At 34.9% G+C, this 24,292-nt stretch overlaps 1 protein-coding gene across 3 annotated transcripts in view; it reads left to right on the top strand.

Annotated features, from left to right (window-relative positions):
• LOC117216001 (protein slit) overlaps nucleotides 1–23,194 on the top strand; it is a 630,281-nt gene extending 607,087 nt beyond the window's left edge. The window contains exons 13-31 of one of the 3 annotated variants that reach the window (XM_033462555.1): nucleotides 368–531; nucleotides 5,901–6,051; nucleotides 6,575–6,721; nucleotides 8,162–8,233; nucleotides 8,314–8,385; nucleotides 9,575–9,738; nucleotides 10,347–10,548; nucleotides 10,640–10,711; nucleotides 11,425–11,496; nucleotides 13,082–13,153; nucleotides 13,237–13,400; nucleotides 14,635–14,854; nucleotides 16,623–16,932; nucleotides 17,296–17,509; nucleotides 18,346–18,807; nucleotides 19,061–19,261; nucleotides 19,692–19,841; nucleotides 20,261–20,400; nucleotides 21,477–23,194. In XM_033462555.1, the coding sequence (XP_033318446.1) occupies nucleotides 368–531; nucleotides 5,901–6,051; nucleotides 6,575–6,721; nucleotides 8,162–8,233; nucleotides 8,314–8,385; nucleotides 9,575–9,738; nucleotides 10,347–10,548; nucleotides 10,640–10,711; nucleotides 11,425–11,496; nucleotides 13,082–13,153; nucleotides 13,237–13,400; nucleotides 14,635–14,854; nucleotides 16,623–16,932; nucleotides 17,296–17,509; nucleotides 18,346–18,807; nucleotides 19,061–19,261; nucleotides 19,692–19,841; nucleotides 20,261–20,400; nucleotides 21,477–21,563 (3,136 nt within the window). In that variant the 3' untranslated portion in view covers nucleotides 21,564–23,194. The remainder of the gene's footprint in view (nucleotides 1–367; nucleotides 532–5,900; nucleotides 6,052–6,574; nucleotides 6,722–8,161; nucleotides 8,234–8,313; nucleotides 8,386–9,574; nucleotides 9,739–10,346; nucleotides 10,549–10,639; nucleotides 10,712–11,424; nucleotides 11,497–13,081; nucleotides 13,154–13,236; nucleotides 13,401–14,634; nucleotides 14,855–16,622; nucleotides 16,933–17,295; nucleotides 17,510–18,345; nucleotides 18,808–19,060; nucleotides 19,262–19,691; nucleotides 19,842–20,260; nucleotides 20,401–21,476) is intronic. The other 2 variants (XM_033462553.1, XM_033462558.1) reach the window with 2 other exon arrangements.
• The last annotated feature ends 1,098 nt before the right edge of the window (nucleotides 23,195–24,292 follow it).

Raw genomic sequence — 24,292 nt, 5'->3', positions numbered from 1 at the left:
GTGTCTTTAAAAGTAACGAAGTTGGTAAATTTTATGAATCGATAACACTGGACTCTGAGCTAGATCTTTTACCATTTAAATTCTTTCTCTAAAATAAGGAAAAATATTTCTTTCCATATAGTTATGTCTTTCATCTCAGAAAAATGTGAAAAGGTTTTAAAATTGTTCAAGTAAAATATCTCTTTAAATAATTCCAAATGGCGTAAATTGATCTCATCAGGCATATAGAATAATAATAAAATTATGAAATGGTAAAGTGAAGTAATGATCCTAAATGAAATCCCAAACCTGTTGGAAAGGGTTGAATAAAAAGAGATTGATCAAAGTAGAAAATGATTTCCAAGAAATTCCTCTCGCTTTTCCGCAGGCATTTGGCAAGAAACCCGTTCATCTGCGACTGCAATCTACGATGGCTGAACGCGTATCTTCACGCGCACCCCATCGAGACGTCGGGAGCCAAGTGCGAGTCGCCGAAGAGGGCGCAGAAGCGGAAGATCGATTCGATGCGGGACGACAAGTTCAAATGTAAGGGTAAGCACGACCCGATTTCTCTGATATTTCTCTTCTAAACGCATCACCGGAACTCATGGATACCAGTTGGTAATACACGAGGATATTTTCCATCTTTTGGATGACAGAAATCGTTGCTCATAGTATTTGGTGTAGCTTAAGAAATGATTCAGTGATTTAAAGTTTCATCAAGTTCTTCTTATTTTGCCTTAAATGATTCAGCTGAATATTCTGATATATTAGTTGTCGTTAATTGACATTTTATCGAAGAAACGCTTCTACTATGAACGATTGGTTATCATCGGGATCATTTTCAGTAAAATTATTTAAATCAATCGTGATATTAGTACAAAGACTAAAAGACTACATTTTGCATCTTTCATAAAAGTGCAATTATAGAATTCACTATATTCACAATGAATTCTACATCAACACTATCAGTAATCAAATAATCAATCAATTCTATATCAACACTATCAGTGACCAATAATCAATCAATTCCATATTAACACAATTTTGATTAACACACATTTGACATTGGAATTAAATATGTATTCTGTTACCACCTTCAACATTTCAAAAGTATTAATAGAATTAGTTGCAGTTAATTCAGTTAAAACCACGATGATTCATAGGAAACGCATAATTTTCGTTTAGCTATGTGAGTTTATCATTTATGTTGAAAACGCTTGTCTCTTTGAATGTACCAAATTATTCCTTTCTCTAACTATTTCATATTAATATAATTTTCTTTATTACGTCCCTCATAGATAACGCAAGTTAATTAACGTAACCTATTAAATGTTAAAATTAGAAGGCCATTGTATAACGATCTTGTTAACGATCAAAATTCTACAAGCGTAGAAATAATTAATTACATCGATTAGCTTCTGTGAGTATTACTCTCGAGATTGCAACTACAATAGAGTGACAAAGCAGAATAAATTGCACTGTCATCTTTTAATCAATTTGTTAACTCATGCAACCATCGTAAATTCTTGCAAACCTTTGTCAAGCATATTTCTGATAGCGCGTTTCATCTTGAACCACTCAAAAAACATAATCCATATGCAGTAATAAATTAACGAAACTTTTTATCAATGTTTCGATCTTCTTTTATAGCAATCAAATATCCTGCGACTTCCTCCACTAAATTTGCATAAAAGAGAACTTTTTAGTAACGTCAGAAAACACATTTCCACCCGTTAAGTTAGAAACTTAAAATGTTTCCAAAAACAATATTAAAATAAAGTTTCTAATCTTTTAAAAAAAGTATTACACAGAGAAAAATAAATAAATAAATAAGTAAAAAAAAGCTATCAGTCGAGGAATTAATTCGATTAAAATATACAATATGCAATTTTAACTCTTCTGATCGTAAATTTTATTTTTATGCTTATTCTTGTCAATCTAAACTAAAGGCATCATAATCCAACAAAGTAGGTCCAAAACTGATTCATTACGTGAATTAAATGCGTGAAACAAATTCTCTAGTCTTTTCGGTTGCTAATCTTAAATCTAACAAGCGATTCCAAGCTTTCGCGAATTTCAATCGACAGAGAATCGAATAACATTCGCGAATTACAAAACGACAGACAGAAAATAAGTGACAAAGAAGAGATACACGAGAAGGCGTACCATTGTACTATACGCGTAGAACATCTTGAGGCGTGCGTGTTCAAGAATAACAAAAGCGACATCGTGCTTTTCCTTTTCATGCTTGTATATTTCACCTAATTGCACTTAGCCGAGCGGAATATAATCGCATTTCTCCCCACCCGTGTCTCTTTCGTGAGTGGAGTAAATGACACCGGAAAATAAACACATCGCTGGCACGTATGTGGGTGGCTATACTCGCACATTATCGTTATGCCGCGTTCCCAGTAAACGAGAACTTACAGGACAGTGGCGTGAAACTTAGAAACTTTTGTAACTTTTGAAAAATTTACGTAAAACACTTGAGCCGGTTTGCAAGCTATTTCCAGAAAATTTAGAAGACATGCCATTCTCTTGCTCTTTTAGTATTTTAGAAATTTAAAAGAAGTTGGAGCTTTTCTGCGTGAAGAATTTATAGATTTTAAAGAAATTTATTTGAGATATTATTTGAATAAATGGAAAGTTAATAATCGACGAATGTATTCGACAAAAGAAAGATCCTTGTTGAGGTTGACTGATAGAGGAACGAGTGGATGAATTTGTAATAGAAAAAAAAAATTGAAATAAGTATAGGTGTAAGTACAGATATAGTATATGCTGATCCAGATCCTCATTCTTTCAATGTTACATAGACACGTTCATATATTTATAACAAAAGACATTACCAAAAGTTAACCTTGGTGTGCAGCTTTAGCTAAAGGCTACAAGAAACAGCAATAGAAATCTACTTATAACTCTTTGGTTTCTAGACCTTGTAACCGAAAATAAAATTTATACTCAAGGGCACAATAATATGAACCTTTCCTTATTTTCAATTTTTTTCACTAAATTCTATTCTCTTCCTAACAGCGATCTCTAAGTCACGGATATACAAAAGAAAAAGGTGTAGAGTTTTCCTTGAAGTAATTACTTGAACAATTCCCGATCTGAGTCGTTGGAAATTAAGAGATGTTTAATATCAATGTAACAGTAGCTTCTAATAATTAAGAAATAAATCGTGTATCACTAGAATTACACTCTTCTTCGATTATGCAATCAATTCCATTATTATTCTATTATTTAACACTTTGACTGCCACGCCGAAATCACATGTTTCGCTCAGGGCGCCAAGAGAGTATTTTTGTTATTCAAAGCATATAATGGCAAAATAATAATAAATTGATGATATAAGACAACATTCTTCCCCAATGGACCGTTCATCTTATTGGTGATCACGGATAACCACCGTGACGCCTTGGTAACAGTTGATAGCGACATATTATAACAAGGCCTCGTTTATTTCGACAAACCATTCGCATTCGTTATTTCGTCGTAAGCAAAACGACCAGAATATATTGTTGAAACGTGTAGAAGATATTAGTAAACAGTATTTGCTCATTCTATATATAATAGTAAGGTATGTTCACACTCCTAACTTCAATTATATGATTATAAATCAGCCTTTACGATTATTTTCTAAGGTGTGTTTTTGTAATATTCGTAGATTACCCCTTAAAGATATGAATGCAAACACAGTGCACCATTAGATGCAAGATTTATTCTCATTTTTTTTTTATTGACGTTCTAATAAAAATGTTTAATTGTTGAATGGGGCACTTTTTATTTCAAAGTATCTTCTATTTATCGGTTATATTCAAAATCCCCTAACTGTCAATTTCCATTCTATTTTTACAATTGTAAGAAGTTCAAGCGCTCCGGTCACCAATGACCACCATGCCGTCACAGGAGAAACCGTGGTATTATCTCGATATTTACTCCAGTGTATGAAAATCTTCAAGGCTTTGACGTATGTTATCAAATTTCTTGGACTCATAATCAGACCCAGCCATTTAAAAATTAAATTCCAACGATCAAAAATACATCGATTAATCCAAGTCAAAGATCGACGACCGGCTGATCTGTTCGCACCAGGTTACCATGTTAACTTGGTCGGCGATAAATTTTGATAATGAACAGTAGTAGCGGCGATATCATTAAATTAAGCATCGACGCGACGCCGCGCTTGCTCTCTCGCACGTTAATTGAGTGTTGAATGTCATGGTGCTCCGAGGTGAATATGTTTATGTATGAGTACGTGCACGCGCGCGCTGGTGATTTATCATCGCATTATACGCCGCATTACAAATTGTCCGCTGCGATACACGCGCGTAATTATATCGGTAATTTGCGTCCCGCGTTTAATAACGTGCAGCTACACGCGGTGTCGCGTGGTCACTTTCTCCGCGGGTTTCCTTTCTTCCTCCATCTCACTGCTGTCATAATCGAATACGATCGAATCGGGTCTTAACGCTTCCACGATCGATGATCTGATACGAAACTTACACAATGTATGTATATAATTATGTACTCATATTAAATATTCGAATGCAGGACTAGCACCCCCCATAAGAGAGAATTGTTTAAATATCGTGTTGCTTGTTCTACTTATACTGGAAAATATGTAAATAAATTTTTCCTAATAATAACATTTAATTGTATCATAGATTTAGAAGAAAGAAGAGGTTTCTCTCTTTTATATCTTCCAATAATATCTGCTACGATTTATAATAATAGTGGTGCAATTTCACGATAACTTTTGCTCCATTTCTCTATGATATATTACAAGTTGTCTTTTATCAAAACTAGTTTTCTCTCCTTTTCATGACACATCTTTGAAGCAGTATAAAAATATCGGTGTTAATTTCTTGTGGCATTAATTATAGAAAATAAATCTATCTCGCAGTTCAAATTGTTTCTAAGAATTGCTAAATCGCAGAACAAGTATCAGAATATTACTGTGACAAGAAAATAAGATAAATTTTTGCTAAGAATCTATTGTATAATTAAACACGCACGAGTACTATCATAGTTCGATTTTGAGAATATATTTTCATACGTGAGTGTAACTCATAAATATCGTCTTTACGTGTTTTCTTTCATTTCTCAGCTATCGAAAGTCGTAATTTATCGACGTGATATTCATGAATTAGACGATCTCCTAATACGATATTACATTTTTATATAAATTGAAGTTGAGAGCCCCCATAATGGTACCGCAATTTCTACTTTATAAAAGCCGAGGGGCCATTAACGTGCCAGTACTGTGTCATTTCGTGAGTAAAAGCTGACAGCATGTGACATCATATTATATCTCTTTCGTTCATCGATGTTAGCAGTGATAATCCTCGCAGCTCTCCGTAAACTGAAGTTACAGGTTTAAACAGTAATTACCAATTTTATAACTTATTATATTGTATTATTCAATCGACTTAAATTAATGATCACCGATATAAAAACTTCGTTTCATGAACGATTAATTCATACTAGGATTCTCTGCAATGATAATTACCGAATTTTTTAATATATACGTTGACCAATCAATTTGGATTGAGAACTATTGCATTGTTTAATTTATTAAAATTAAAAAGCACTGGTGTGAAAGTTTGTCCTGCCATAAACGGGTACGACTATAATATAATATAAATATTGATTTCATAAATTCAATTCTCTCGCAAAGGAAAAGTTATCGTATTAGTCAATGAATTTCAGCTAAGCAAGAACCACTATCATAAAAGTCGTGTAACATCGTTTCAAGATCTAAAACTATCAATTTTTAATACAACGTTACGTTTTGAAGTTTTCAAACACTTCAATCACTGACTCATTTAAGAGCGACGCTCTGTGGTCCTGAGAAGGAAAAGCAGATTAGACGAGATTGCTTGGAGTAGATTTTGTATTCGACTGTTTGTATTTAGGCGACGAGGAGCTCTTGACGAAGAGAGCTGGCGAGTGTATCCTGCCTGGAGAATGCCCAGAACCGTGCATTTGCAACGGAGCGACCATCGATTGCTCGAACAAGAAACTAACATCGATACCAAAAGAACTACCGATCTACACGTCCACCTTGTGAGTACAGTCTAATGATTTCAGATTATTCGATCAAAACGACTTTATCGATTTAAATTGTAATCACAGTTGGCTGAGATCTTTTCTTTTTTTTCGCTTTCAATAGAATAAAATGAAAATTAAATATTTTAATATTAACTAGCTTGCTTTGATCCAAACTATCACCATCTATCACCGAAAGAAACCAATTCATTCATAACAATGATTCGTAATATCGGTACAAAGAGAAAAGATCGATCCAGTCAGTCGATCGTGACGAATGTTGATCCAGGCCCCTTCGGGCGAGAAAATTAATTCAAACGGCCGACAAGATAATTATCTAATTAAAAGCTGGTCCGTTGTACAGACAGCGTGGCGGGGTAGAGAGCAGAACAATGAATCGTCAAGCTATTATTCGAAATAAATTATTCGAACTCGTTTAATGGATCGACGCCCTGTAGCGCGATTAATTGCTCGCCGTATCAGACGCTGGCGATAAACTCTAACTTTCTCGTTCCTCGGCTTTCTTTGTCCTTGCGCCCAGACTGTTGGCCAACAATGAGCTGGATAAGATCAAAGCGGATGGCGTATTCGAAAAGCTGCCGGAGCTGCAGCATCTGGACCTCAGGAAGAATAAAATCTCGCGCATCGAGGCCTCTGCGTTTTCAGGCGCTCACAAACTCACCGACTTGTAAGTTACTGCATTTCTTTTTCCTTCTTTTTTGGGGAGAGGAGGGAGGGGAGAATATTTGATGATTTTTAATGATTCAACGGTTATTAATATAATTGAAGAGTGAAGTTTCTCAGCGATGAAATTTTTCTCATTTTTAAGGAAAAGGTGTTCGGTGATTTTTAATAATTTGGAGAGAAATTGTTCGATGAGTTTTAATATAATTAAGGGATGAAGCTCCAGAGGGTGGACATTTATTTCCATCTTCAAAAAAAATATTCCGTTGTCTTAAGTAGTTCGACGGAAGATCATTCGTTAATTTTTTATATAATTAAGATACTTTACCGAATTGGAAATTGTTCATTAAATAAATTATCTTGGCCTTAGAGCATCGTAGAATGAGACAGTTTTCTAATTTATATTTCAGTTTTCGTCATTTTGATTGTTAGTCTCATTTTATTAAGATACTTGTTTGAGATACTTGTTTGTTATTGAAACGTAATAATTAATAATTAGCCGGGATGAATTGAAGATAAAGATAGGTTGTTTACATTTTTTGTTCGGCAACATAATTCGATTTGTCAGAAAATTGTTGTTTGTTCTTTTTTCTCTGCTGAAACGTTTCTTGGATGAGAAAGTTTCGAATAACGGGGCTGTATTCAGACCGTCGAGATTACTTGCGTTATTTGTGCCTAACTCGATCGGGACTTTGAAACGAGCTTTAACGAAGCAGAATAGGATTTAATTTTCAAAGGCAATTAACGGGACAATGGGTCGATTAATTAGATAGCAGGAGGAGCAGAGGGTGGCTGTAACTCGTGTGTATTTTAGTCTGGACGAATGCAAAGCACGAATCGAAGTGACGCATGTTCCCTAAAGAAAAATCAATCGAACGATAAATATTTTCGTTTGAATATGAATTCGACATACTTTATGAATATATGAATAGATTTGTACAAATACTTTTAGATCTTAAGAGGATAGATACTATGAATTATTCATAAGTTCTACGCCCCGTTCTTCTTCTTATTTTATGCCATTAAGGACCAAAATAACCTCTAGATATAGAAGAATATTACAAAAATCATTTTCAAGGGGAAATTTTTGATCAGATTGCAAACCACAGGTATATCTCGTATATAAGTTAGGTATATATATAAAGATAGTTTCTAAATAGAAAATGGTGATAAAAACGCAAAAGCGTACCATATTGATAATTGAACTCTTAATATTTCTTTTCCAACTTAATTTACGGAAAATACAGTAGCAGAGATTTTACGCGATACGATAATAATTTCTGTTCGAATTTTACATGGTCTCAATGATGCAACGATGCGTGCGAGCATCGATTCCCATTGACGCGTAAAGGGAATCCCTATAGAGCGGAGCGACCCTATTCCTCTTTAATATTTAGCAACCATACGCCTTATTCACGTGTAATAACGAGCCCTCGTTTCGCAGACTCTTATCGGAGAACAGGCTGAGGGAAGTTCACAACAAGATGTTCACCGGCCTGACGAATCTTAAGACGCTGTGAGTAGAAACTTTTATGTCTCTTCATAAAACGGTATCACCCGGCAACTGTATAAACCCGTCAAACATCATTTTCACAGGAACCTGCACGGAAACGCTATAACCTGCGTTATGCACGGCTCGTTCGACGGATTGACGCACATACGCACCATGTAAGTATACTTCGAACCCGGCTTTTTACTAGTTTTCCCACCCTACGCCTTTTTAAACGTAAAATCGATTCCCAACAGATGCGAAAAGAGTTATTGAATTTTATTTTTCCTTTCAGAAATACTGCAGTTTCGTTGAATAGATTATTTCTCTGACGAAATTTGTTCAGCGGCTCGCTAAAGTATTCGAACACTCGAAAAAATTTTTTATCCGTATGTCGCGTGAAACGTTTTGAAATTTCACTACTACGCTACTACGAGACGTGATTGGCATGCTTGCACTGGTAAAATTTGAAACCAATCTAAAAACGTATGTAGAAGTTAAACGATGTTTACTGGAAGCGTAAAAAAATACAAGTATGAAGTATCAATAGAAAGATACGAATAGTCGCTTTAAGCATATAGTATGCAAGTATGTATTAAAGCTAATGTATAAAGCTCCGTAGTCTATTTATTAATGTTGCGAGTAATTGGCTGTGTCAATACTTTTGCAATCTCTGTGGAATATATATTAATTAAAATATCTTGTAACTTCTATATATGCTTTTAGAATCGTGAAAGATTTAACCAATATAATCGCGCCAATTAAAATGTTACTGATATTTCGAAATACTTCGTATAATACGCGTAATATGTTGATAACTCGTAAACGTGATATATTAACGAAATTCCGTTCTTTCTTCTACTTGCTTTTAATTATTCTGAAGAATATTGGGTGAGATTTCCGTGTTAATTGGCGATAATTATCAATCGCGATGTACAGAAGTTAATGAAAATGGATCAGTAGAGTGTTATCGAGAACTTCATAACGACAGCTATTATGTATCATCGAGTGGTAACGAAATTAATTCGTTATTAATTATGTAATTATAACAACATGCGTAGATCGTTTCGAAGTAAAACACGAGAATCAATAATAACGATCCAGTAATGTTTCAACTTTTCCCGAAACGAGACGCACTTGCTATATTATAACGTAAATATTTAATCAGATTAGTATTATGATTATACGAATTACGCTTCATCAATATTAATGAGACAACGATATGGATTTATTAATTATTACGTGTATCTGTACACGTTTTCAATATGTTTTACTGTTGACTTCGCCGGTTCTCCGGCCGGCGAAATATATTTCGTGCTTCCGTGCGCATAATTAATAGCAGTCTAATAAATTGCCTCGTATTTTCAGTAACATGCAAAGCAATCCTTTGTCGTGTAATTGTCATCTCGCGTGGTTCGCCGGATGGCTGAGAAAACGCGACATGTCTGGCGTTGTGGGACACTGTCACGACCCTCCACGATTGAAGAGCGCAATCATCAAAGATATACCCCATCACGAGTTCAAATGCAACAGTAAGATCACTCCTTTGCATTTTTTTAACTTTTTATATTAATATCGGGAAGTATTTTAACATCTTTCTTGGACAACACTAACTTCTAATAATAATATCCCAAATGATATGTACGATCAGTACTATTGCAGTAAAATTACGATACTCTGAAAAAATGTTTGATTGAAATTAATACAAACAGTGGCTGGAAAAGTACTTATATCAAAGTACCTAAAAGACCCTTAAATAGCATGAAAGATGTTTTAAAAAAGCAACTGTTATTAATTACCTCGTTCCGCTATTAGTACGATCTTCCTCGAAATTATTAAGTGAGTCACAAGTTCGTTCACATTTTGTTAAATAAATATGATAAAGTGTGTCTAACCAAGGAGTAACTTATTTCGTATCTTTTTCATATAACTACGTATCTTCCATGAAAAAATTCAGGCGTATTTTTACACTTTTCAAATAACATTTATAACATTTTTTGAGATCCATAGGCTGGTGAAAGACGAAGGAATTTTTTACTTAACCCAATATCTATCTCTTCGATACGATATCTACATCTTTGATTGCTGCAATTGATCTCGAAATTAACGATACATCGTCTGTCTATTTTACGAACCGCAGACGACAGCGTGGGTTGCCTAGGTGACGATTACTGTCCACCCCAATGTAATTGCGCCGGGTCAGTGGTGAGATGTTCGAGGTCTCAGCTTACAGAGATTCCACGTGGGATTCCGCCGGAAACCACCGAGCTGTATTTGGACGTGAACGACATCAAGACGATCCAGCCCGAGAGACTGAACCACCTGAGGATTCTCACTAGACTGTAAATAAAATACACGTGTGATGTTGTAACGTTGCCGAGATTGAAAAGAGAAGAAGAGACTGAAATCTCGTTTTCTTTCTTTGCTTTTCAGAGACCTAAGCAACAATCAGATTGGAATGCTGTCCAACGATACCTTCAGGAACCTTACCAAACTGTCCCACCTGTAAGTCGACACCTTGATTTTCTCTGCGAAATGCCACTTTTGCAGATAAAATATTCTTTCAGCTTTTTATTCACAATTTTATATTTTGATGTAAGGAATATTTTAATTGAATAATTTATCTGTAAGATTTTCTAACCAACGAAGTTTTGTTACTTCTTTTATGAAAGAAAATATAGAAGCAAAAATTCTGAGATTTTTATTTATACTTTTCTTATCCGTAACACGTTACTGAAACTTGATATTAGATAGTTAAATTCAACTTCAATATTTTGTTTCGTCAATATTTCTTCTTTAATATTTTAAAATGTAAATTATGATCTTGGAGGATGACAAAAATTCTTTGATGTCATTTCTTCAGCCCTTCTATTTCTAACTATTTTATTATTAAAAATATCAATCTCTAACACATTTGAAGAAGGATTTCATCTTTAATTAGTTTTATTTTATTTTGGTTTGCTTGCATTATAAGTATACGAGGCTATCTCTTCACCATAGACCCTTTTTATTCTAATTATAAAAACAAAAGAAAAATAGATAAAAATTATACAAGAGAAAAATATGACAGATCCTCCTTCTTATGTATCTACTTAATTATCAAACGATGCTATAAAAAATAATCAATAATCTATTATCAAATTATATTACAAAAAATATTCAATGATTCATCACTAAGTAATATCAGAAAAAATAACACATGGCCAATACATTTTCAGAATTATCAGCTACAATAAGCTGCAGTGTGTCCAACGAAATGCCCTGGCCGGCTTGAAATCATTGCGGATAATGTGAGTTTCGAATTGCATAATTTTTATTCACGAACAATGCATAGATTTATACCTTCCTTTCACACGCATTGAATATTTCGAATCGCGTTTCATAAATCACGAGGAAAGAATTACACGAAATGACGCGGTAAAAGAGAGCGAAAATCGTGAATACAGTGGCGAGGGACCATTTTTCTCGCGGAAGTACCATTTTCTGGACGAAACACCGGAGCTTTCAGTATGCTTTCGGTTCTTTGTGAATGCGTGAATTCGCCTGTAGTTGGGGAAAAACAATTGATAATGGTACATACATTAAGTTTCGGTAATGGAATAAATAAAAGCAACGATATGGGGGGAGCGATCTGTATTAAATTAATGGGCGAAAGCGTGCCATTTTGTCGATCACAATCGTTCAATGATTTATTGTTTATTCCGCTGATTGCGGTATTAATTTCTTGATGCGGGCAATTTGGGGAATAATTGTTCTTTAACACCGTAATTATTATAATTAATTCGTTAAATCATTTGCATGTATATAAAGTCATAAACAAAACAATTTATCGAGATCGATATTACGAAATTGATTCGCTTTAAGCGGTCGTAAGGGAATGTATCATATTATATTAGTAAATAATTACTCGAGTACCGATAGAAACTCTATGGCGATGTTGTGTAGTAATATCGATTTTGCTCATAATAATAGTTATTAATATTACACACTTGAAGAATTTTGAAGTATCAATAATATTAATTTATTTCGTGAAAAAACGTAGTCTTATCAATATAAACATTAAATGAAGATGCGTATGATGTATTTTTCTCCATCTTTTACAATTGTTATCTTTCTGACTTTTCTGTTTCTCCTCTTTCTTAAAGCTTTCATTACTTTAAATCCAGCTTTCAAAAAAATTATATTATTTGTGGGATGAATTTATTTATTGGATATTTTGAAATCTTCTTCCAAAATTTATATTAGAGCTTCCGCATGAATATCATGGATATATCATATTAGTAACGAGTATGAAGCAAATTCTAATCCTATATCATCTATAAAAATCTTAATCTTATATCAAGATTACATTAGTATCCTTTGTACTGCGTCATTGTCACAGTGTCCTATTGTTACAGTGTAATATTACGTTCTACCATGATGATACACGAATACAAAATTAATTTTCCTATAATACCACGTTCTGATTAATCAAATATTTTGCATCATCTGTAGCAAATTCCCTTACGGTCTTCAAATACAATACCCCTTTATTGCATCGAAACTATAATGCGATCCATAGCATAATAAGCAGACTACGGATTTTTATGCGTCTACACAAAATAACACTTGTTATAATACTTAAGGAAGTAAACAAATTCTCTAGCTAAATTCCATTTTCTCATTCATCTTTCTAACAATATGAATTTGCATGAACATCTGCAGTCTAACGATAAGATAACGCGCAGAAACCGTTCCGATAAGAAGTTAACGCCACTTTATTAATTGTTCGCGAATCTACTCGTAAAATCAGCTTAATATGCATGGAACATAAACTAGAACACCATAACGTAGACTACTTCAATAATGATCGTTTAAAACCCCGATTTACACTAGGTCTCTACACGGTAACGACATATCGGTGATCCCTGAGGGCGCGTTCGAGGATCTTCAATCTATAACACACCTGTGAGTACCCTCTCTCTTGCGTTGCCCAAGCTAACGCACTGGTTTCTCTAGTGTCGATAATTCACCAACTGGTGTGTTTATAGCGCTCTGGGGTCCAACCCGCTCTACTGCGACTGCAGCATGCGATGGTTGGCCGAATGGGTGAAGAAGGATTACGTGGAGGCCGGTATCGCGAGATGCATGGAGCCACCAGCGATGAGGGACAAGCTGTTGCTTACGACACCTGCGACCGCATTCCAATGCAAAAGTATGTATTTCCTCGACAGTTATCGCGATCGTGGCGAAAGCGGCCAGCTGTTGGTGATCAGGTTTATCCAGTAATTGAATATGACGGATTTTACGCTGACTTCGCAGGAATGTCTTTTGAATATGAATTCTAAACGTTGTTACTTTGTACACGGTGTGTCCGATAAACGATATTGAAAGTTCAACAGTTGGATAAAATCGATACAGGTCGAAATAAGATAAAAATGAAGATTACAGAAATTGTGATTGACGCTCCGTTCGTTGATTATGGATATTTAAAAAATTACTGAAATAAGATCGAGCCGCGACAAACAAACTACACGAAAGAATGCAAAGCAGTGTAAGAGGATGTATTGAGTTGGAAATTAAATGATTGCGGATTTTGTCATTACCACGTAATGATTATGGAGTATTGATCCTCGAGTCCAGCAAATATTAATAGTATACTGATACTACTAAGTATCTAAAACGGTATATAAAAATACATTTTATTTATTATTGGTATAATAATAAAATAGCATTACCTAGTTATGTATTTTTACGAAAAAATGTTAAATATCAAAACGATTTCATTCAGCGTTCTTAAAACCTTACTCTAAAAATTGAGAAATTGAAACGGTAAACGGCGTAAATAGCAACAATATGAGAAACCTTTTTTTTAATGGAAAGAATAATGTAAATTCTATACAGAATATAATATGGTGGAAAAGGTTAGGAACGTTAGAACTATTTATTCTATTTAGAACTATCTGTGTTAACCTTCCGGACAAAGCTTTTTAGTTCCTTTGGGGAAATAAAACTAGTGATCATAAACATGAATTAGATCGTTGTTAAAAAAAAGGAAAGTATCATATATAAATAAATAAATTTATCATTTCAATGCACTTTCTACCATTCACTCTTCCTCAAAATATGTAAAGATAATAAGCACGGTATGTGCATAGTATTCGAGTTATAAATAATGTAAAACAAGAATGCGTTCTTTTTCTTTCTATTAAAAATCTTCGTTTCTGACACTTGTGCTCCTCGTTTATCAATTTCAGCTCCTCAGTTTCCAAACTATTCTGATCAGCTGGCCACTGTCGCTCAACGATCGACAAAATGTTCCGCACGTGCAGATGTTTTTGATTTCTCACTGACCCGTGACGCAGTCTGTTTAGTTCATGGTTTTTTGGCCCGTTGTCACAATGGGGTACTAAAATTGCTCATTAATCGTAGACCTTTCTTCCGCGCAGCCAACCAACAGCCAGCCGAAGTCCTGGCCAAGTGCGACCTGTGCTACACCTCGCCATGCCAGAACGGAGGATTTTGCGAGGCGCTCCCGGACCGGAAGTTCCGTTGCAAATGCGCGCCAGGATATCATGGGGACCGGTGTGAACATAAAATTGACGCGTGCTATGGAAATCCTTGCCGGAACGCCGGAACTTGTAAAGTATTGGAAGAAGGAAGATTCAGGTATCAAACGTCTTGACTAACCTAATGTAGAGAATTTCTTGGCAAGCTCGTTCGGGTCTGATTTCTATTTGCTCGTTCAGTGGTGCCCGTAGAAACAACGTTTGCAAGGAATTGTAATCCAACAATGACGATTTCCATTTCCCATTTTTTAAAATGATCTTTTGTCGATTTACTAATATATGATAGGATGGAATGTATTGAAATGAATATATTTCCGACGAAAATTGCATTTATTTGACGTAAAAAAATAATTCAGTGCTCTATGTGCTCATCAGCACGTATCAAAACGTATATTTATTTTAAAAAATTGAAATATACTTTTTATTTTACTATCTGAAATAATGTTTACTAATATTGGAATACAATTAATCTCTAAAAAGGATTGTTGATATTTTTCATACGTAAAACCTGTCAATGTTCTGTCATTGAGATTGCTGTATTAAACAGATACTTTATTATATTTATAACTATTTTTTATTCATATCAGAATTCTAAATAATATCGTATTATTTAAAAAATTAGTTTATATAATATCTCAAGTATGTATTTAAAAAATTTTAATAATTATAGACATATCAAAGATCTGGAAGATATCTCAATTTGAAAAAATAAAATAAATTAGAAAAATAAAAGCACAGAGTTGTTCATACATCTAATATTTCATATAATTTTTGATATTGAGATTTCCAGTTGGACTAGAATTCTGCTGCAAACACAAAATCACGAGATCGAACGTGTGCATTTGCTGTAGCTCTGCCGATTTCTTTTGAATCTTCTACTGATACGGAAGGCAGTAGTGTTGGTCAAAAATTGAGTAGACGTGCACGAAACGTACCGATGTATTTAGCAAGACAGTAGCTTTGAGCATCTACTGTGTAGAGTATTGTATTGATCATGTCAAAAGTTGAAATTGGTATCGTTAAATAGAAGCCTATAATTTGGCAAAAGTATATTTCACTGTCTAGTAGTTTAAGTCAATGATTTATGAATCCATCTGTCGGATTCAATATTTCCTTTTTCCTTTTTTACATTTTTTTTTCTTTTTTTTTTAATTTATGAACATGCGATGGAAGACTTAATATTGCTCCGGTGATGTATTTTCTGAAAAAAATACACAGGCAAGTGTATTTGCATTGTAAAAGCGTTGTTTAACGTATAAGTAGAGTATGAAATGTAGTTTCAGTAGCAGTAAATTGCACGTACAAAACGCGTACACTGTTGTATGAATAAATAAAACGGGACCTCTGCACGTGAGCCCCGAAGAGTAGAAGGTACACGTAACAATCTATCGACGAAGTGATTATGATTCAGTGGTTCTTTCTTCGAAAGCAATCATCGAGCTCGGACCTTGTTTTTGCTGAAAAATATCATGGTGAAGTATCTTAAGGAAAAATTACTATCACAAATTATTAATCACCGAGAATTACCATCGAAGCAATTGTGCCAATCGTAATTTTTATTAAGTCAATATATTAGGACAAATTGCTGATACAAGTCTGAATATTAAATATACTAGATGGATTAGGCTCGTAAAATTTTACTAAACTTATTTAATTTTATTGACACGCTATATTTTTAGTTCGGTAATAAACAAAGAATGCTCCAAAATTAAAAAATTGTAAATTAACCGAACTCCAAAAAATCGATCAAATGTTAAGAAAATTAATCGTCGATAAATTAGTTACGTGTACCAAGGTCGATTGGCGGATATACCGTGATCGAAGGTCATGGTCAATGTCTCGATTGACGATCAGTCGGTGTGTGACAGTTGCGACTGCGCCCCCGGGTACAAGGGACTTCGATGCGAGAACAACGTCGACGACTGCGAGAACAACAAGTGCGCGAATAACGCAACCTGCGTCGACCTCGTACAGGCCTACAGATGCGACTGCACCCCAGGATTCATGGGCGAGTATTGCGAGGAGAAGATACCCTTTTGCACAAAAGGGCACGACCCCTGCGAGAACGGAGGTCGCTGCGTCGACCACGGGACCCACTATAGCTGCGAATGCCCAATCGGGTTCACCGGCCTCAATTGTTCCACCAACCTGGATGACTGCGTTGATCATATGTGCCAGGTACCTATTTTTTATTCTTTTTTCTTTCTCATCCGACTCTTGCACCATTTTCCACTCATACGTGGCATTTTCTATGATTGAAACACTTCTTCTTAATTCTAATCTTTGAAATCTAGATGACGGATTCTATTTTTTCTATTTTTGAAAAAATAATTATTAATATTAGAATTATTAACGCGAGAATAAATGAAAAATTTAACTTAATTTAGTGTTAACTAAAATCGAAAAAATGAACTTGCATTATGATTTTTAAATTAGAAATTGCACTTGGGACGAAAAATGTAGAAATTTCTTATTTTCAACTACACGAACCGTAATAAAATACATTGTGTTTTATGCGACAAATATTCTTGTATTTTTCAGAACGGTGCTACTTGCATCGACGGCATAAACAATTACGAATGTAAGTGCGCGGCGGAATATACAGGCAGATATTGCGAGGCAGCACCGTCGACAGCCATGCTCTATCCACAAACTAGTCCATGTGCACACCATGACTGTCAGCACGGTGCATGCTTCCAACCTGCTCCCGCTTCCGCCGCGGACTATCTTTGCCAGTGCCACCCCGGCTACACCGGTAAGTGACTTCTTTCATAATTTTAGACTAAATAAAGACCACTATATTTCGATTTTACGTTCTACCATCAAATGTAAAGATAAATTTCTTCATCCCCTAAAATTCCGCCAGAATGCAATCATATTATATTAGTCATGAAATAAACTAAACATAAAATTCGAAATAGAAATATATTAAATTTAACTAAATGATCGATGTATTCAAATAGAAAATGATATGGCTAAATAAAAATTGTCAAACAATAGAGCGCAATATTAAATATAGCATTTACGGGAAAAATCCAATAACGCGTCGTTATAAAAACACCATCGATACTCACCGACAACCGTATGATTAGATAAATATTTTTCAAAAAGCGGAGTGAAATATTAAAATAACATACGAAAAAAGAGTTCCACGCGAAATACCATCGATTTTTATGAAAAACCGTATGACTAAATAATATAATAAAAATTCTCCAAATAGTAGAATATAATATAACAGTAATAACATTGAAATATAAATAATGGAATGCAATATTAAAATATTCTTCATAAAAAAGATTCGGTAATAGTATACAAAAATATCATCGGCCTTTTACACAGAAGTATTATTTAAACTAATAAAAATGTCTCATATGTTTAAATAAAAGTTTTTCAAACAGCAGACTGCAAGATTGAAACAATACTGATACAATTATACCATACAAATGTCCACTATTGTTTGAAACAGTGGATTGCGATATTAAAATCCATCTGTTATATACCACACATTACATAAAATTAGGCAATATGAAAAATAATCGATTCGTCAAGTAATTTGATTAAAAGTTATCTTATGTAAAAACCTAATTGCAGGAAAACGATGCGAGTACCTGACGAGTTTGAGCTTCGTGGACAACAGCTCGCTGGTCGAGCTGGAGCCGCTACGCATGAGGCCCGAAGCGAACGTGACCATCGTCTTCACGACCACGCAGGAAAACGGGGTTCTCCTCTACGACGGCCAAAACGGTGATCACATCGCCGTCGAATTGTTTAATGGCCGTGTCAGAGTCTCATACGACGTGGGTAACTATCCAACCTCGACGATGTACAGCTACGAAATGATCGCCGATGGTAAACCTCACGTGGCTGAGCTTCTTGCGATCAAGAAGAACTTCACGATGAGGGTCGACCGTGGCCCTGCTAGAAGCATTATTAACGAGGGTCCGAAGGAGTACCTGAAACTCATCACGCCTATGTATGTCGGCGGCGTCGCTCCGGAAGTCGCCAACATCGCGTTTACAGAGTTTCATCTGAGGAACATCACCAGCTTCCAAGGTAAGCCTCGAGTTGAAAACTGATTAGGTGATCGAGTGAAATATATGAATGTGTTTTTAGAATGATTTTGCTTGACACGTTGTACAGAATTTTTTGTTTATGATATTTATATATATATATATTTTTTTATTAGGATATTTGCCTTGTATTTGAAATTTAAATTAAATATATTAACTTAAATTCAAAATATCAAGCTATTAGAATCGAGCAAGAAAATTTTCATCCCAATAATTCTCTTTCTTCTGATTATCAGGCTGCATCACCGAGATGTGGATCAATCACAAATTGGTAGATTTTAGCAACGCGGCGAAGATGCACCGCGTAACTCCTGGATGCATGTCGAACGAGGAAGAAGCTGACGAGGCGCGAGACGTCATGGAAGCAGAAGGAATTATGGGCGGCAGCAGCAACGAGGAATCGATGCCACAAGAGAATATGGCTCACGAACACTCCGGTATAGTTCAACGACTTTAAGCCTTATTGATCAATTTAATATTCTATAGTATACACAAATATTTTATATTCTGTTACATTAAATATTTAATATTAATATCATAATACACGTAACACTAATCCTACACAAGCAAACGTGTATTTTCATAGTCTACAGGTAAATTGGATCTACATCTGTCTAATTGTTTTACTGTTCCGAGGTTTGAAAATTTTTTCTTGCAATTCAAGTTGAAATTCTTTTTAAAGAAATTGAAAGATAAAATTTTACTCAAGTTGTCGAAGGATCAATTTGCCTACGGGAAGTTCATGTTAATATTACTGATATTAAGTTATTAATTAACATTAGATGTGATATAAATCTAATAGTAAGTGTTATACGTAACATTAATATTTGAAGGATAGCGGGCTAATTAACACATTTCTTATTGCAGACATCGTTATGACAGGACCTGGCGCGATAATTTCCGATCCCTGTGCGACACACGAGTGCAGAAAAGGTTCGCAGTGCGTGCCATCGCCAATGGGAAACGGATATACGTGTCGGTGTCAAACTGGGTGGCAAGGACGGTATTGCGAGAAAGGTATACAAATTTTTAGTATGCTCGATGGATTTCACCCATTATTATTTTTTTATATTATATTCATATATTCATATTCATTTAAATATACATACATTAAAATACAAATATTTACAGTAAAATAAATGATGAAATATTAATATGTCTTATTGAAGTTTTATATTCATAAATTACTTAGTATAGAATAAGCCATATACATTCCATGATTTTGAAAAATTATTTAAAATATTCATTTAAAAAAATTGTAAAAGTATTAAAATGGTTGTGCAAGTGTCTCTGCAAAAAATACATAACGAAAATTTTTTAAATGAAGTAACTACAAATTTTTGGCAAATTTCTATCGTATATTTTGTTAAAATAAGCGTCATGGAAATGAAAGGAAAAGATTAAAAAATTTGGTAAATGGGGTGCATCTGTTGCAGCACCGACGTGTCGCAAAGAGCACACCAGAGAGTATTACAGCGAGAACGGATGTCGGAGTCGACGACCAGTGAAACTTGCCAAGTGTTGGGGTAGTTGTGGCAACTCATGCTGCCTCCCACGGAAGACGAAACGGCGTAAGGTACGATTTAATTACGCGAAGTACTTGCTGCTTCAATATTTACCCTCTTATCAGTAGTATAAACCTTGCCATAGTCAGGCATACACAGAGTGTTAGACGAAAGCGGACAGAGACAAGTAACGCAAATTTTTATATACACGAACAATAGCTTGGTTTCGGCCACATTTTCAGGAAAAATTAAATGTTATTTTCATATTTATTTAAACCAATTCTTTTAAATATTATAATATTATAATATTTATGCTTGTAAATATTTTCCTAGACATTGTTATTGAAACATAATTGCAGGAAAAATTTATTTTATTATGTTTCTGACTATATTTAATCTTATTCTTCTACCTATATCGTTACAAATGTAATAAAACAAATGTAATAATACAGTAATAAAAAAAAGTTAATATATTCAATTTAGAAACCGAATAGAGAAAATTGCGTTATTTTAAAAAGCATTGTATGAGAAAATTATAACATTGATATATTAATTGAGAAAAAGTGATTGAGAAATAAATGATATATAATACGATTAAAATACCATTATTTGACTTTATAGAGTGTAAACCGTATGCAATCATATCATGTTTCATCAACGTTGCAATTAGCTTCCTCAAGAGAGATGCAGATATGATACATGTCATTTATAAATGAAACACTGATTGTGATAATAAAATAGAATATAATGATAATAATAAAATAACTATGTAAATGATATAAACGAGTCACGGATGACACATTTATTTGTGTATCGCTGCGATATAATTCCTGCTGGATATGATTTTCACTTCAAAGATTCGAATAATAATAATTGTATAAACTTACAGTATGAAAGCATTAAAATATCAGACGATTATTAAAATCGGGACATCTATGGCATATTTATAGAGGTCGTATTTCTTCCAAGTATTGTGGAATAATTGAAATATTTGAGATATTTAGAATATCTGAAAAAAATATGTCTGCGAAACTTTGATTTTACTAATTATTCCATAATTATTTCCAAACTTTATTTCTGTTATTCTCAAATCTATTGCAACCTGAATTTCATTGAAAATTAACAACGAAACGTTGACTAACCGTAGGTTCGATTGATCTGCGTCGACGGTATGCGGTACACGAAGGACGTCGATCTAGTGCGCAAATGTACGTGCACCCGGAAATGTTACTAGCCAGGACCGAGGGACGTCGAGCGCCACAGGTGTTCCATAAATACGCGTCGAGACGTATCGAGACTGAGAGGAAACCCCCGAGAACCGAGACAGTGTCCCAATTCGAACTTTCTACGTTCACGAGCGATATGGCGAGAGTCGATCGCCGATTTGCGGATAAAAACCTTGCTCGACGCATCCTCGTCGAACGCGTGACGAAAGCATTGGGGCCGACGGCACTGCCAGGCCGAACAATATTTAAAACAAGTATCGAAGATAAAAAGAAAAGAAAAAGATGGACACACACTCGCAAAAATACAGCACACAGCCGGCTCAGTGTGATAAATATTCGAACGTGCAGGAAAGAATTATATTGTGCGTGCGTGCGGATCATGGACATATTCGAAGGATATTCGGGGAGAGAACAGTAACAACGCATACAGCGCTAGGTATTATATTAACCGACGTATGTTCAACAATTTTTGGAGTGGAAAGTGGAAATTTTGGTGCGAGAACACGGACCGCAGACGACACACGCGTGTTCGTGCATATTCACAGAAACCACGCGCATGAATCGTTCGCTCAGTGTGAAATAGATCTAATGGATATGAACGGTTAGTGGTGAGTTGGTGGTGGTGGATTATGTTACGATCGAATGTAAAAAAATTCACGCTTAACGTTGACCGATCTCTCAGAGATTTCTCCTCGTTCGACGCGTTTCGATCACGAGCGACGTCAAACGGGAGGCAATCCTTTTAGCTCGAAAGAAAAATATGAGAACACGGTGGACGTAACAATTTTTCGAATAATCGTTCTAGAGAATGTTGTTAACCAAATTCACGAAAACCTTCGTTGTATGTTCAGTGTGGCAAGCTTCGGTTTTTCGATGTGAACAAGAATTTAGTCTGAGAGGTCGAGATTTATCGCTGAAGAAACGTTTCCGCCAGAAACGGTGGAGATTGTGAACGCTTACGCTAGCGTTGCTGAGCTTTCTGCAACTATTTTCCGAAACCTGACCATTTGTAACTGTAACTTAAGCGCAACTCAATCGAAAAAAGAGAAACGAACGCAAGCAAGATGTTAACAAATGTGTAAAAGACAGCCGCGTAAGTATTAAAGATGTATAGCAAGTTTACGTGTTTCTCTGAAAAAAAATATTCAATTTTCCCAGTTAATCGTGGAACTTGATGGATTGTTAGGTCTATTGTCCTCTGAGTAAACGTTTATATAAAACAAGTTCTCGAACAGGTAGTTATGTTTACACCGGTTAAAAACGATCGATATCTGGCAGATGATTCTCGAATAATACACACACATGCACATACACAAACACACACTGAAAGATTAATTATAATTGGATCGACAAACATTTCCATTTCGACTCGTTTCGTTTTGTTATTACGTATTTTAATTACCCTGTATCGTTTAAGCTATATTTACTTTTTATGAAGATTTAACCTCTCGGTATTTAGTAGTGGGATAATTTAACGCAGCGGAGTAAAGTATATATTTAAAAAGACGTGCCGCGTGTTTCTTGCCTTTTTCGAACGTTTCGTTGCAATATTGGCGATTCTCTATGGTAAAATTACTATTTGACACGATTATAACGTTGGTTTATTCGAAGAGTGAGCCAACAAAAAAAAAATTTATTTACAATAAAAAAATTCTTAATTACTCAATTATCGAACAACGATCAAATTTTGTTAAATAAATTAGGCTTAAGGGTTTTGAAGTTCTCTAGTAAAAAAGATTGAAATAGTTATTTTGAATGGCGATGTTGCTTCTATTAGATAACTTAACGCAATAATTTTTTTTCTAATTGTTACCTAATAAACAATCGATATCACTTCTAGTTAATCTTTACAGATATCTAAAAATTCTCAAATTTTCAATTCTTTTATCAAATCAACGAATATATTTTTCTATTTAAAAAAAAAAAGCAACCTTAAATAATTAAATAGAGCTAAGGCGATTTCCTTTCGCAATATAATGTTCAATAAAAGGCAAGAAATCACCAGAGGTAAACCAAGGTCTCTGAAAAAGGACCAAAAGCGACACCTAGAGCCTCGAATATTTCATTCCACGGCCTAAGGTACTGTCTTCGAGGGTCGATCGCGCGAATTGCATCTTCGGGTAGTCGCGATGAAGAGGAACAGGTCGACGAAATTCGACGACCTCGTGTAGAAAGACGAATTGTAATGGTGAAGAATAAAATGAGCGTAGCTAACGCGAGTTTGGGGTCAGAGGATCGCGTAATTATTTTTATATGAGCGCATTATTTAAATGATCGAGCGTCAACGATGAGTTTTCTGATTGTTTTCATCGGGGGAGGCGTGATTCGTTCGGAAACTACTTAAGTCCCTTTTAATGTTTCGCGTACCTATTTAAAGAATCGTGTACCTACTCTGCGGATAACTGCCTTGCATCTTCCACTGCCAGTATTTAAGTCGTATATTTATATCCGTCGTTACGAACGACCCAAATCGCTTGCTGGATCTATTGTCATCGATCGATTGTTCTTCTCGCACTTTCAAACACCACTCTTGTAGAACCCGATTTGTTCGAAGCAAACGAACTTTCTACAGTGCACAATCGAGCCCTTTGCACTTTGAACTTCGCAGGAAGATGACCTTGTTTGATTTGAATATTTGATTCATCCTATCTTTTAACAATTTAATTCTTCTCCCTCTTACTATTTCTATTAAAATGACGGATTTAAGAGGAATTAGTACGTTTTCTTTTTATCATTT

The sequence above is a fragment of the Bombus bifarius genome, unplaced genomic scaffold (genome assembly GCF_011952205.1).
Source record: "Bombus bifarius isolate JDL3187 unplaced genomic scaffold, Bbif_JDL3187 scf7180000007973, whole genome shotgun sequence".
NCBI lineage: Eukaryota > Metazoa > Arthropoda > Insecta > Hymenoptera > Apidae > Bombus > Bombus bifarius.
The sequence above is the reverse complement of the archived record's forward strand: the minus strand, read 5'-3'. Positions and strand labels throughout refer to the sequence as shown.